At 38.8% G+C, this 15,051-nt stretch overlaps 2 protein-coding genes across 5 annotated transcripts in view; one reads left to right on the forward strand and one right to left on the reverse strand.

The window, feature by feature from the left end:
- On the forward strand, positions 1–9,505 carry LOC111338592 (cation channel sperm-associated protein 1). 3 transcript variants are annotated; one of them, XM_088763558.1, is made up of 11 exons: positions 1–460; positions 1,005–1,118; positions 1,899–2,052; positions 2,663–2,754; positions 3,453–3,602; positions 5,284–5,347; positions 5,553–5,658; positions 6,637–6,700; positions 7,064–7,157; positions 7,749–7,863; positions 8,964–9,505. In XM_088763558.1, exons 1-11 carry the CDS (start codon positions 280–282, stop codon positions 8,991–8,993), a joined length of 1,164 nt encoding a protein of 387 aa, XP_088619684.1. In that variant the 5' UTR covers positions 1–279; the 3' UTR covers positions 8,994–9,505. The 3 variants fall into 3 exon arrangements, with proteins under 3 accessions (XP_088619684.1, XP_088619683.1, XP_088619685.1); XM_088763557.1 differs by lacking the exon at positions 8,964–9,505 and having other exon boundaries at positions 7,749–8,004; XM_088763559.1 differs by lacking the exon at positions 8,964–9,505 and having other exon boundaries at positions 317–693; positions 7,749–8,004.
- LOC111338589 (CCAAT/enhancer-binding protein zeta) overlaps positions 9,071–15,051 on the reverse strand; it is a 26,792-nt gene continuing 20,811 nt past the window's right edge. For both annotated transcript variants that reach the window (XM_022945090.2, XM_022945089.2), the window contains exons 22-34: positions 14,342–14,635; positions 13,792–13,844; positions 13,353–13,399; positions 13,190–13,249; positions 12,422–12,488; positions 11,917–12,008; positions 11,771–11,816; positions 11,235–11,362; positions 10,915–10,965; positions 10,537–10,595; positions 10,282–10,373; positions 10,162–10,198; positions 9,071–9,669 (exon numbers count right to left, since the gene is read on the reverse strand). In XM_022945090.2, the coding sequence (XP_022800825.2) occupies positions 9,430–9,669; positions 10,162–10,198; positions 10,282–10,373; positions 10,537–10,595; positions 10,915–10,965; positions 11,235–11,362; positions 11,771–11,816; positions 11,917–12,008; positions 12,422–12,488; positions 13,190–13,249; positions 13,353–13,399; positions 13,792–13,844; positions 14,342–14,635 (1,266 nt within the window). In that variant the 3' untranslated portion in view covers positions 9,071–9,429. The remainder of the gene's footprint in view (positions 9,670–10,161; positions 10,199–10,281; positions 10,374–10,536; positions 10,596–10,914; positions 10,966–11,234; positions 11,363–11,770; positions 11,817–11,916; positions 12,009–12,421; positions 12,489–13,189; positions 13,250–13,352; positions 13,400–13,791; positions 13,845–14,341; positions 14,636–15,051) is intronic.

The raw sequence follows: 15,051 nt of genomic DNA on the forward strand, positions 1-15,051 counted from the left end.
TTGTGACGTTTTGGTGAATAACCCTACCTCATCAGTAGAAAATGGCACAGACCTGACATTTATACTGTTATACAAGCTTTTTTATTGGACATGTTCTGGAGTGTGAATTAGAATAACCAGCATCTAATCTCGGGCAGTAGCCATTAATGCTACTCGCCAAGGTAAATAATTTCTCCAATTTTCCCATCATTCCCTTCACACTGAGTGTTTCAAAATGGCCGCTGAGTGATCAGTTGCCGCGTTTCTCTATTCACTGTAAGTTTGTCAAATCATTTCAGTATGACAAAGCCTCATCATTACCAGAATATCCCAAAGACTCTGGAAAACGCTGGAGAGTTTCGGATGTTTATCTATGAGCTGACAGAATCTAAAATATTCAGTGTTGTCATCCTTTTTGTAATTCTTCTCAACACAGTCATCCTGGTAATTCAAACTGACGAAGCATTTTCTGTGAAAGCAGGTAAAAATTTTTCCAAAATTCCAGTGGCATTGCTTTGGATGTTGGTTATTCTTTATTGCCATACTTGTCTGGGAAAATGGTTTTGATATTTTTCCTGTAAATATTAGAATGAGAGAAAACCCTTTTTTTTTTGTTTAATTTGCTATATAGCTCCTCGGACGATTGAAGATCCATTAAGATTGCCATCACACACCACAGAATGTGACTTTGAAAGCTTTTCTAAACTCACAGCGGTATTTATCCGACCAAGTCCTCGTTGTATGCTGAACCTACTTCATAGATGTCATTTTTTGTATCACCGCTGTGACCAAATCGCTATTTATCTCCGTTCGAGCACAGTGACAGCCAAATTTAATAATCACACCGACTGAATTGTCCCCTTAATATAATCAGCCTTTTTATCTCTAAATATGGTTTACACGTCCTAAACGATCTTAAAGAACACCGAGTTTTTAAAGTATTTCAGCGACTGAGCGCTTATGAAGTCGCCCACAAGCAATTTCCATTCACGATCTGTTTCAATGACAGCTTGTATACCTCGTAGGTTGGTATCTATCGGCTCTTGACAACGTCTTCCTTGCTATCTATTTCATGGAGACAGTTGTGAAGCTGTATGCACTTCGTTCGTTTTTCTTCACGACAGGATGGAACATCATGGGTAAGTAAATGTGGCACTGCTTACAGGAGCCAATTCAAGTTTATTTTATACAATCAAGCAAAAATTACCCAACCCTTGAAACTCTGCGTGACCAGCAGCTAATTTCTCCTAACGTTAATCCTGCTGAATCATTCATTAGGATCATGAGAATAAAGGAAGTGATCGCCAACCGAGCTAAGAAGCTTTGATTGGTAAACAATTTCTCCTTACTAGTACCAAAGGAAATGTATGAAGAAGAGTATGAAGAATATGAATATTCCTTTTAGGATGTAGAGAGTTAATTGATCAGTTGATAAGGAAGACAACCATACAGCATAGCACTACAACCCAGTAAACAGCCGAGCAAGACTAATGTCGTGTCATGAAACATTTCCTAAACGGACACTGCGAGTGAAGCAAACATGAGCCAAAGATCCCTGGTTGCATTCTTGGGTGCGAAATATTACAAAAGTAGCAATCCATGGACGGGTACTTTGCCTCATTAAAACTAACGTGAATTTCCATGGCTACAATTAATTTGATGATGAAGCAGTAGATAAATCTTTGAACTTCGTAACCTTCAGACCCCCCGCAAACCTCGGCCCGAGTCCACTCAAGTCTTCCCACGGGCGAAGAAACTTTAGTCCTGCAGGGGTAATGATGAGAGCCTGGTATCAGAATAGTATTTAAACTTTTCAAGAAAATAAAACTTCCGAAACAATGGCCTTGATTAATAATAGCCATGATTTTATACTGAACTTTTAATCGTCTTTAGGTTAAAAGTTTTGTTTTCTTCCCTAGACTTTCTCATCGTCCTTTTTACCATGGTGGACTTTCTACTGCCGTTAATCGTGCAGAATGTCGGCTCCTTTGATGTAGCAGCCATCTTTAGGCTGCTGCGGATGTTTAGAGCTATCAGGGCGCTGAGAGCATTGCGGGTGTTACGGACCATCAGGTAAAGGTGGGCGGGGTTTACCTTTGTGTGTTGCTTCCCCTTGGTGTTTATACGAATGTCATTATATGATACCATCTTTAAGCAGAAGCAGCTACTCCATAAATCTACTTCACGCCCATCGTTAGGGCTCGTCCTGCAATACAGGAGGGGGGGCAAGTATGTTTGGTGAAAAGCCCAGGTTATGACTATGACGGAGACTTCTTAAGCCGCTCTTGGCGAAGATGCTCGGCCTTGATCATAGAGAAAGCGGTTTGAGTATGGCCTAAAACGGAGACACATTAAAAAGCTCTGCTTAACTAATTCCTACGGTAACTTTGGCAAGACCACCGCTAGAATGTCTTGAATACACTGGTTTAATGTAAATTAATGCAAACTCTATGTAAGAGGAGGGCGAAACGAGGATATTAAACAAAACAATCAAATAAAAAAAACCAACAAAACATCAGTTTATAGAATTGTCGCTTCTAAGTTTAAATCTGAACAATTTCCTCTAACACTTGAGAAAACAGGTTTACAATATAACTGATTTAAAGATAATCATGTCATACTGAGTAGCAATGATCTGTCAGGAAATCTATTTGATTTAGAAACCAAGGTGATCTCTTTCCAGATTTTTGAAGAATCTACAAGTTATCATGACGACAATCCTGAAATCGTTCAGAGCGCTGAGTACAATCGTTATGTTACAGGGGCTCTTCCTTTGTATCCTTTGATTCTTGTTATGATTATTTTTACAAAAATATTTTCTCGAGGCTTTACTTGCCTCATCGATTATTTCCACTCTGTTGGTCTGTTCCACTCTAGAGGATGCACGATCCTCTACTGCGAGAATCGTGCATCATACGTATTTCCACTCTCTTGTCCGATTATTACTTCGTAGCCTACTAGCGGTAATTAAGTCAAGCTCGGCTTCGCTGTTTTAGCGCCCTTGCCTCTTTTATTTTTCTATTTGTTTCCTCTTTAGTAACCGCCCGCCACAAAGGCCATTTTCTTTTAACACTGAGCCGTTCTTCACAACTGTATACAGAATTCACAGTTCTTCTTCGTTTAAGTTCTTGTTCTTCTCCACACATAACTCACGAAGAGACTTAGAACTCACAGTAAACTCTAGTAAAGTTGCAATTTTTGTCGCCTCCGATTATCTGATTTTTGCTCGCACGGGTTCATAACCTTATTTGCTAGTACTCGCAAGTGTCACAAACCGGTAAGAGTGGTGGAGGTTGGTCAAAACTCTTGTCCAACACGGCATGGTTTCAAGCAGAGTAATTTTCTTCAGTATGACATAACACCACTTTATTTCAGCCGTAGAGTAGGCACAGACTATTTTCTTGGCTACACCAGCTTAATCTCATTTGCAGAGTGTATTACTCCAGTAGATTTCCTGACGAAACGTTTTATAGATATGTTTGCGGTGATAGGTCGCGGGTTATTTTATGAAGTAGCTCCCAGCAGGTTTGGTACACTGGGGAAGGCGTTCTTCACTCTGTTTCAGCTCATTACTTTGGACGATTGGTTTTTTATGTACAGTGATGTGGTGGAGAAAAATCCAGGTGGACTAAATTTTTTTTTTCTCAGCTTTTTTACTGCGTTCTGAAAAAGAAAAAATTACGTGCGGTTACCAAAACCCCGCTTCTCCTGCAAAAATTTGATTCTTTTCACGATCATCGTTTTCTCTTCTTTTATTATTCTCTTTTATTCATTTATTCATTGACTCGTTTGTTCGTTTGTGTGTCCACCGTTCCGTCCTTACGCTTGTATTTACCTGCCGTCTACTCGTTCATTCGTTCGTTCAGTCAGTTATGTTTTTATCATATCTACTTCTTCCATACAAGGTTCCTTGCACATCATCCTTAAATCAAAGTTTTACTGTCAGTCCCCTAGTAAACACTTCTGATCAATAATAAGGCATGCGTTTGTTGTGAAGTTACTTGTCCAGGAGGTAGATCTAGCACACGTTACGTGTCCTGAGTAGTGTGTTATGCTCAGCTTTCTATAGCTAGTAGGCACCTGCTTGTAGAAAAAGATACTGAAACCTCTGAACAACTTTCTTTTCAGCTGAAAGGTGGCTCGTACCGGTTTTCATCTTTTTGATGGTTTGTAACTTTGAAAGAATACAATAGAAAGACTGACCAAGGCCAGTTGAACACTTTTACGGGGTTGAATTACATAATCATTGGTTATCCAAAAATAAGTGTCATTTCGTCACTAGCAGTTTCCATGGCAACGCTTTCATAGGCTTATTCAGACGCATTTTTTAGCTTGTGGCTTAAATAATTCGAAAACTAACCCGGTGACCCCCTGATTTTTTTCAGTGATTGCTTTTTGCACTTGAAAAGGAAAATGCACAAAGATTTTTAAAAAATTCTACGGAGCGGAGTTTCAGAAAATCTACAAAAAGGACAATTTTCACACATCACAAATTTCCTTCCGTAGAATTTTCTAGTTTTTTTTTCTGATGATTCCTTTCGACGCTATTATCATATTGGAACAATAAAAAGAAGGGGTCACCGGACTTGTTTTCATGCAATAGCTTTCGTGAGTTTAGCAATTTCCTCGCGCGTTTTAAAAATCTGGATTCTATAAGATCGACATTTGTTTATTATCTGTTTTAGCTACCGCTGACAATTGCGTGTGCTCGCGCGAGCACCTACGATCTGATGTTTACAGACGTTTACTGCCAAGAAAATCATTAAACAGCCGTCAAAGACAGCCTCCCGAGCTCATCTTAAAAATCCTACACACGACTTCTGGCTATATCATATTATTTTCCTTGAAGTTTCAAAGTCTTCTTCCACTTCAGGTAGATTATCCTTCACTTGAGTTCTTCTTTTTTCGCCGTCGCAAGATTTCATATCGGTTGAATATTTCTTTTAAATGTGAAGTGAAGCAACCTTTACTTCTCCGAAAATCGTCTTCGTTATCTTAGTTTCTATCTCCTGCATTCTATCTCCTGCATTCTATCTTCTATCTCCTGCATTCCTGCTCAACACATCAAATACAAGCTCTTAGGTAAACTTCTCACAAAAGTAGAAAAAATTCCACGCGCCGCCATCTTTGTTTTGGATTTTCATCTTTTGATCTCGCGCTTCTTTCGCACGTTTCTCTCGCGCGCGTCACGCAAGAGTGACCTGTTCCCCGCGCGAGGAAACTGGTACGAGCCACCTTAAGCAAAACGTGACTAAAATTGTTTTTTATTTTATCCTGATCCTTTTTTTTTTTTTTTTTTTGCAGGTTATGGTTATATCATCTTTTATCTCATCGTCTACATCGTCCTGGAAAACTTCATCTTCATGAAGTAAGGAATGGTTCTTGTTGATATTGTTTTTATTGCTGCTGTCGGCGTCGGTATACTGTATCATTTTATTATTGTATTAAACAGAGACTCTGTCACACACGTGCAAATCTCTCTGAAGAGCACTACGTTAAGTGAAAATGTTTAAAACTAGTGGCTGACACAAGTAAAATAATGATCTTCCCTGCTGATTCCCTGTTTCTCCTAGTCTGTTCGTGGCAGTTCTGGTGGATAACTTCCAGCGAACCATCACCGCAGTGGAAAAGCCTCACAAGAAACACAGCGGGATTCAGTACAAGAGTGTCTTTGAAGACGTGAGATTCAAGAATACTGCAATATACTTAGACCCGATGAAATTGAATGTGAAAAACAATTTTTAACCAATTATTATTGTCGAAGGCAATCCTTTTTGCTTCACTCCGGTTTGTGATTGGTCTAAAGAATTTACGCTATTCTTTCGACCAATCAAACGCAAAACGGAAATCAGTCTTTTTTTTTTTGTTTTTGTTTTTTTTTTTTATCCCAGTATGAGTTTATATTTTCCTGGTGATATTGCCTTTTATTCTAATTGGCTGTTTAACAAATCGAGTGTGGTTTAGCGTGGTCTGCTCTCCTATCGACAACGACATGCGCAAGTCATTACAGCGGTCAAAATGTTGTGGACTCACGAGGCGCAGCTAAGTGATTCCGCGACCAATTTTGGCCATTGTAATGACGAATATCGTTGTCAATGAGAGTACAGACCACGCTAAACAACTCTCGATTTGTTTATCACAATATCAACGTCAAGATTTCCGAGTAATCTATGTTTGAGAGCTGATAAAGGCATTGCGTGACACGTTGACGGGAGCAGCGTTGTCTGTGCGCTGATCAATAAAGGCTAATTGGTTAATCAGATTGCTACAATTATTGACAATTGTGATAAAAAGTGATCTTAATTTATAACAAACTCAGTCGAAATGCGATCTGCGAACTGGTAGCGTACTGCCCAGCAGATGTTGTGGAACCAATCCCTAATACTTTTTAAGGAGTTTCTACACGCAAACATTGTTCTCGCTTGGGTTTTTTCCAAAACCTTTCATTTATATTTTTAAGAAAAGTCTTGTCTTTGCTGTTTTGTTTTTATCAGCAGGACGTTTCCTTTTTATCATTAACATAATGGCGTTATCAAAAGTCACCCAGATAAACTAATCCGGAAAGTGAGTTAGTGAAAGTTCGACGTCCAATGGACAGTTCACGGTCCGCATTGCAGAAGATCATTCGTTCTTTCTTTTTTTTAATGCGTTTATTAGGCAAAGCTAGACGATCGTGGAAGGGCGTACTCTTTCTCAGACAATTCTTACTCCGAACTTGAAGGTAAAGATAACAGGAGAAACTTAGCAGGGGTTGTGAGAGTCCGTGCGAGTGGCCTTATGGTTAGTGCACTTGAGCTCAGGTCGAGAGATTTGGGTTCGAGCTCTGGTCGGAAATTGTGTTGTGTTCTTAAGCCCGACACTTTATCTTAAAGGGAGCATATCCATTAAGTTTGCGTCAAGTGGACACCCTCATGTCAAACATTCTCATAGGCCGAAGTGGAAGTATTACACAGAAATCATTGTGATTTTTTAGAGATTTGTTTTCCTGTTTTTACTTACAGTGAATATGGGGTTAAAGGGAAACGCGAATGTAAATCCTTTATACTAGATAATACAATCTATATTCCTTTGCTTTATATCATAGTTTCAGTAGACGAGGAGGAGGAGGAAGAAGACTCCGACATCGAGATTGCGAAAAAAGTCGAGGACTACTATCCTGAAAATAAATTCTCTGCCAGGTAGAAATAGATCGCAAGTTCCTACTTTTGGTTGCTTTAACCTTTTTACTCCTCAAGATGCCTAACAAGTGATTTCTCGTCATAATATCAACACCATTTCCAGTAAAAAGATGATGACAACAATGAAAAGCGTCAACTCGACGATATCACGGTGTGATCGAACTTAAACCCAATTCTCACGGATAAAATTATAAGAAATGTTTGAAAGACAATGTGGCTAATTGATTTTTGGATCTTGAGATTGCACGGGCTCAACTGTTTTTTTTTTAAGTAACTCCTTTGCAAATTCTTGTAAACCTTATAGCCCATTACCTCTACTGGAAGGCACTGGTTGCTTATGCATCCAAAGCACCCCCCCCCCCCCTCCCGATCCCCACCTGCCAAACTAGCTAATGATCAACTTTCCCTTATTCTTTCCTGGCACTCATTCTTACTCGTGGACAGAGTTTATTGGTGCACTGTGCTAATAATAAAGTGTTAGTCACAGGACAACACAATGATCCTTCGAGGATTCAAACCGCTAGAACTACCGGCATCCCCTGCTTTACTGTCATCCCAAATTAGAGAACAACTGTTAAAATTGTATTCTAGGGAACGAACTTACATCACCGAATATTTCACGCTGCTCGCCTCTTTGGAGTACAACGTACAGGAGGTACATAAAGTACAACAGCTGGCAAATGATCTCGTGGACATTGCAGTCACGGTAACACGAATGCTCTTTTTTATGTGCAATTAAGGACCCGTCGTTATTCCTGAAGCTTCGAATTTATCGGTGCATTAGGTTTTTACAAATGGGAAACATTGGTATCCAGCAGTATTATCATTAGGTCGTAGTAGTAGCAAGTATGATAAATATTGTAAGAAATAGACAACTTTTTTTAGAAAAGGCTGATAGGTTCTAAAGAAACAGTTTGGGGCTGCGACGGTGGGGGGTAACGAAATAATTTGAATATATCAACAAAGTTGAAATGGTAAATTGGCCACCGTTACGATTATAAAAGCTGACGTTTTGAGCGTTAGCCCTTCGTCGGAGCGAATAGGGGAATTGTGGGCTGTGTGTGCTTTTAAAGGCTTTTTTTGAGAGACATGTTTCGGCATGCTTGTGCCATCTTCAATCAATGAGCAACAGAACGTGAGTAATTATATAACTGACAAGTAGATGAATAAAATATTTAGAGTATGATGTAATACAAAAGCGGGTACTAGTTACAACGTGACACCAAACATCAAAGGTGTGAACTAAAACGCTAGACAAGTGTTATAATGCTGTAATTGTTTGTTAAGTTCAGGTTTGATCTTATTTATATAAAAAGCTTCTTTGAGTTTTAAATCAATAGAGTTGTTAGCAGAATCCAGAATACTAAAGCAAGAAAGGGAGTATTTGTTCTTACAAGGAGTTGTATTGAAATGCTTAAAAATATGCGAGTTTTTATCGCTTTCCGTGTGCTCCTTTATCCTAGTAGAGAAGTGGCGACTAGTTTCGCCAATATAACGGGAATTACATCTCGCACAAGAAAATTGATAAACTACCATGGATTTTAGAGCATCAGGAGTACGATCTTTGACACTGATCGCGTTTTTAGTTTTAAATGAAGTGAAAACTAGTTTGATATTTAGTTTTTGTATTACATCATACTCTAAATATTTTATTCATCGACTTGTCTGTTATATAATTAATCACGTTCTGTAACTCATTGATTGAAGAAGGCATAAGCATGTCAAAACATGTCTCTCAAAAAAGTTGCCTATTTCTTACAAGTTTTATCATTATAGTTAAGCTGACTAAGTGATCGATTTTTCTAGGTACCTGATGTACCAGAGGAGATAATCTGAAGAAGATCGGTAAACAGAGGCGGTTACAGATTTCCTGTCGCTTAATACGTTACTTTTGGGACCAGAAAATTGTTAGATTCTGCAACTTGAAATGTATTTTCTGTATTTATCAAGAAAGCCCATTACTGGAAAAATGAGATTTCACATTTCTTAATTCAAAGGGCGTTCACAGAGGCGTGTGCAATTATAAATAACTGTTGTGGAAATCAGTTAAGAATCGCAGGTCAAATCTTCACACAGAACCTCGTCATTTACACTCATTTACAGTAGTATCCACTTTTTGGTTAATGGGTAGTTTTGAGAGGCTCTACCTTTTGAAATCCACGTGCCTGATCGATAACAATACTAAACTCTTCTTTGTGGCACTTACATATCATGCCTTGATATCGGATGCATTTCTACCCTAACAAATCAAGGAATCATTGGGCAGATTGTACTATCTTGACCTTTTCGCACCTCTTCCTTTGGATCTAAACTTTGTCCTAGGATTAAAATTGGATTTTCTTCTCGGACCTTTTCTTCCGCCTTCCCCACGACCCCGATTTCCTGTGGTTTTAATGCAGTTATTTGCCGTCTTATTCTCTTCCCATTTCAGTTGCTTGTCGCTGGCTCCTCCTCGTTTGACATCATAGCTACCGCCTCTTGACGCTTTGGAATTTTCAAGCAGATGAGCGAACTGGGAAAAAAAAATATGAAAAAAGAGTTACGATTAAAAAACAGAGGATGCCAAAATGGATGGGTTTTATTTTACTTCGCTCTGTGATTGGTCCAGAAAACTCGCGCCACTCTCTTAACCAATCAGATGCAAATTTAAACCAATCATGACTTGGCCTCTGACACTTTCCCGCGCTTTTCCTCTGAGTTCTCATTGGCTATTAAAGGAATTTTCCTTTCTTCTGATTGGCCGTTGGGATTACTTTGGTTTTGGATTTACGACACTCAATTGGAAAGCGCTCTAAAAGGCCAACGCCCATTTTCCTCCGATGCCTTTTAAGTAATGTTTCTGCTGTCAACTCTCTTTTTTCTATTTCTTCCTCTTTTGAGCAAATATGGTATCTTTTCGCACTTTCTGGTTAAAATTGCCTCTAAGTTGTTTAATTTCGCCCCGGTTTAAGAGTAGGCGGGAAATATAAACTTAACTGTAAATGAAATAAAAGTGCGTGCCTACCTCTTCAGCAGACGCAAACATTGAAGAAACATCTCCCCTAACGCAATAAAAGAAAAACAAGCGTTAAACTCAACTCTAATGAAGAGAAGATTTCACTCAAAACAGGGGATCTTTTCTCACCCTGTTGTGTTCCCTTTTTTGGACTTCTTTTTCGTGATCTGGCTTCCCTCGTCTTCGGAAAATTCATCTGAGCTTAAGTTTTCGAGCAAAGCCTACAAGACGAAGAAATTATAACAAATTGACGCACAGTTGACAGTCTAAAGAACTCCGACCTCGCACCCTTGTTTTCTGACTGACACCTCACGCCAGTCTTCTCCAACGTTGTGTGACAACGTACAGGGATCACGACGTGAACAAATACATAGCGTTTTATACCTTTTCGTAATCCTTTTCCGTAAATTTTCTTTTCTTGCCTTGTGAAGTAGCTGGTTCCTCTGAAGTAGAAGAAAACAAATGGAAATAAAAACCACGTTAGCTCACAATTTTTTACTTCACTAGGTAAATTTTTCGTATGAGATGATCATGTTACTTTGTCGATGTGTTATGGAGCAGATGAGTTATGAGAATTGAAAAACTAAGAAGCAATAGGATTTTCTACTGTTACAACATTAAATTCACATCACTGACTTGTGAGAAAACATTGGGCACTTGAGTGTGAGACTTACATACCTGAAATATCGGGTTACTATGCCAAGCCTTTTTTTAAACAGAGAAATCTCAGCCAATAAATTGTTCGGAAGAACTTGCACATACCTGCTTGCTCATCTTCAGAAGATGAAAAATCCATACCGTCATAATCAAATTCTGAGAGGAAAAGATTCAAACAACGTCAAACGATAAGAAGAGAGAACGAAGTTAATCGACCATTATTATTCCACTACTATGCCATTTTACCAAATAAGATCAAGAGAACGCACAAGTATACCAAGGTATTACACAGTAAAACAGGGCAAAAATATGGAGCAACAAAATGGCCACACTGAGCGATCCAAATTTTGATTTTTCTTAAAATTGCTCTGACCGCTAATCATGAGATGAAATTATTTAAGTATTGTCTTCCGGTAGACTTTTACCTTTTTCCTCTAGTTCTTCGTCTTCACTTTCACCTTCCTCGCTTTTTTCGTCATCTCCTTCGTCCTCTTCGTCACTAGCGATTTGTTTGTTTCTACTTGCCGTAGATGTTTTAGAACTCTTCAAATCACTTATAAAATAAAAAAAAAAGGGTTCTCTCAAAAAATCCTACAGAAGCGTCTCCATAAATCAAAAACAGTATCCGTTAGATGTTAGGGTATCTAGTGATTTCGCCCCATTGCTAGTTCACCCCCTACCAGTTCGCCTTGACATCTTTTAACTGTTTCCTTGCAAAATAACGTGTTTCTTTTCCGACGAAATAATAATTTATTTCGATTAATTAGCAAATTAATTGCGAAACCATCACAAGGTTCGCTCCACAGGCAAATTTGACGGGCAGGCTCATCGTAAGGGGGAGGCGAACGTGCTGCCCCTCCGTGTGTTAGCTGTAAAACTCGCATCGTGAGTTAAATCCATCTATCTTGTCCCTTTACTTTTTTCAAGCTGTAATGTATGAAACGAGACAAACTAACTTTACCTCGCGAAGTCATACTCGAAACTAGACCGCTCTTCTGGAACATTGTCTGTAGAAAGAGCAGATAAATTGAACGTAAATCGGGAGAGAACAGAACATAAATCGGACACAAAAATTTCGACCATAAACAAACAAAAAAAAAACATTACCGAAATTTGTTTCCTTTTCAGATATTTCATCATCAGATTCACCGGCTTTCTTCTTTCGTTGACTTTCTTTTTCTGCCTTCCGCTTGAAATACCTGAGATACAAGAGGAAAATCATTCGCCTTTACTCAGTGGACAATCATTAAAAGAGATTGAATAGACATTTTACTGATTCCGCGTGTTTGTTAGAGATCTACTAAAACTCATACGGGGGGTAAGTTTGTAAAGAAATTGTTATGCTGCGTCGGTAGGGATGATATAAGATCATCTGGTTTTATCGACTACGTTAATAACGTAAATTGGCCATCATAGAGAGTCTCTAAAGTTGTTTCAAACTGGATTTTTGTCTATCAAATATAGTTATTTTAACAAAAACAGAAAAGCAAACAAAACATAACAACAAAAAAAGACAACAACAACAAAAATGACAAAACAAACTATCACAGCGATTTGTAGAGGGAATCTATGAAACTAGTTACCGATTGATAATTGATAGATTATACAATACCTATGAAAGAACAGTTCATCTTCTCGAATATCCTCTTCTTTTTTAGCAAGAAACGCTTTCGTATTCACTGCAAGTTAACAGACGGTTTAGTGCAAAATCATTAAACAATACGTTAATCAAGTCATTATGATTCACACTGGGGCAGTCGCATTTGGTACTGTTGGAGCACAAGTGCGAAGTACTTTAGTGAAAATCAGGGTCGCTCAGATCTGCACTTTCTGTGGAAGGGAGCTGAAAAAATTGGTTCAAGAACAACAAAAAGTTCCTTCCTGGCGTACTTTGGGATTCTTCCGTTAAAGAAGTTCCAATCAGAATTTCCAAACAGTAACTCAAACTTTCGAAAATTGGCTTATAATCACCAAAAATACAATTAAAGACGCCCCAGTTTTGAGTATTGCCAAGCAACCTAGCCAATTACCTAGGACGTGGTAAGTTATCTATCCCCTCTTGTAGCTATCTGTTTAAACAATTGGAAGAGCACGAGTTCATGCACTCTACTCAAACAACGATTATTCTTCGATGTCTAGACCGTGCAGCTGTGTGAGGACCGCATTTTGTGGCTGGGTCATGAGTCTCGATCAAAATAGCGGCGTTCCTGGTCGGGATTTTGCACATCTGAACGGTTACGTTACTCTTCTTTATCTCACAATGCAGTAAAATGTTACTCTTTATGTATGCTTCTCAATAGTAAATTTAAAAGTATATGTTTTCAGAGCATACTTTTCCTCTTATCGATAATCACTTGATTATGTTCTCGTTCACTCTTACCAGGCTCCTCGGCCAGCCGGCTTGATGACGTTTTCGGCTGCATCAGTGAACCACCGTGATCTGAACAGAGAGGGGAGAAATACAAGTAAAGCCAATCAAGACAAACAGGTTTCAAATTCTTAAGGAGGGCAAATGTCTTCAAATCACACTGGAAAAGAAATACCTCTTTCTTTCTGCTTTGGGTTTTTGTAAACAAATCTGTCAAGAAACCTAAAACATGACAAGAAAATTGGAATGTTTAATCATGATAGTTAAACTATACACAAGTAGGAAAAATTAATGATTACTTGGGTTTTTCTTTTTGTTTGTTTGTTTTCGATTTGTTTTTATCGCTCTTCTTGTTGTCGTTGGTGATATTTATTTGTTCGTTCGCTACGACAAAGATCTGACGCTTGGTGACGTAGAAAGGAAAGACAAAGACGCATCCAAACCAGTGGCTAGACACTTTAATCCCCCTTGAAGTTCTAAGCAGTATTTGGCAGTCTGCGGCCTTTCCTTACATCTTGGCAGTTCGGAAAGCCGCAGAACTCTACGACAAAAGTTTATCTTTGAGATTGGCACTCTTAATCCCTAAATATCATCTTTCAACCGCGTTACTTTACCTCATCAGTGTAAAATCTTGCAAAGGATCTCCTTTGTACTCGATATTGTCTCCCTTAAAAAGAGAAAGGGAATCACGTAAAAACATTTGGAAGAAATGTTATTAAGATGCTTCTACATGAACGGATGCTCAGTTCAATGAAGCCTAAAAAGACCCAGACATAGTCAGAGCTTTCAGCGCTTTTCGATTGTATCATAAAACCAAAATCAAAGTAATCACCGGCCAATAAGAATAAAGCGAAAATACCTATATAAGGCTCAAAGTAAAGGAAAAGTGCAGGAAAACACGATTATAGAGTAAAAAACAAAGCAATTCCAGATTACTTTCGACACTAAGTCGAAAATTATGAAACAGGCAAAGTCAAAATTACTGTGATAGGCTGTCAGTAGTCTACTCTAGGGACAGCCCCAAGTCTATGAAAAACGGGAACTATGTATTATTGCAATTTATGCATTGGCGACAGAGAGCCAGACAATATGGACTATTTAGAAAGACTAACACTAATATTGATTCAACCCATGAAAACAAAACACAGACACGCCTCAACTTACCTTCATAAGTGTATGAGCAAAATGAGAAACTGAAGGATGATAATGTCTGGAAAGCCTATTAAGTTCCCACAGACACGAGTTTTCGGCCCCGCTGTACAGCGGATTTCTCTGGGAGGGCTTATAGGTCTGACTTTTCTGAGGCCCGCTCACATGGGTTTCAATCCTCGAGGCCTTTGCTGCGTCAACATGGCTTATTTGTGGCTCTTCTCCAGCTGATGAAGGCTCCTCGGTTGAAATTTGGTCCTCATCATCTTCCGACGGAACGTCCACAAAATGTTCTTCATCGTCTTCCTCCTGCGGTTAACGAGAATTATGAAATTAATTTTCAAGGCCAAAATCGAAGATTGATTTATTTGCTACTTGTTTGTAGGGAAAAAGAATGGTCAGTTAATCCTTGTAATTCTTCTCCATGATAACGCACTTTTCTTTGAAATACATATATATGAACTGCGGTTATGAAACGTATATGTGCACGATCCTTCGCAGTAAAGCACTATTTAAGCAATAGTGAAAATCAGACCTGAAAAAAATTCAGGCCTGTACGGGATTCGAACCACTGACCTCTGCGATACTAGTGCAGCGCTCTACCAATTGAGCTAACAAGCCAACAGGGAGCAGGCCATCAAATAAATTTGATTTATCATCTACGGGTTTATGTCGAATTAATTTGATGGCCTGCTCCCAGTTGGCTTGTTAGCTCAATTGGTAGA

Source organism: Stylophora pistillata, chromosome 6 (assembly GCF_964205215.1).
Source record: "Stylophora pistillata chromosome 6, jaStyPist1.2, whole genome shotgun sequence".
NCBI classification, from domain to species: Eukaryota; Metazoa; Cnidaria; class Anthozoa; order Scleractinia; family Pocilloporidae; genus Stylophora; species Stylophora pistillata.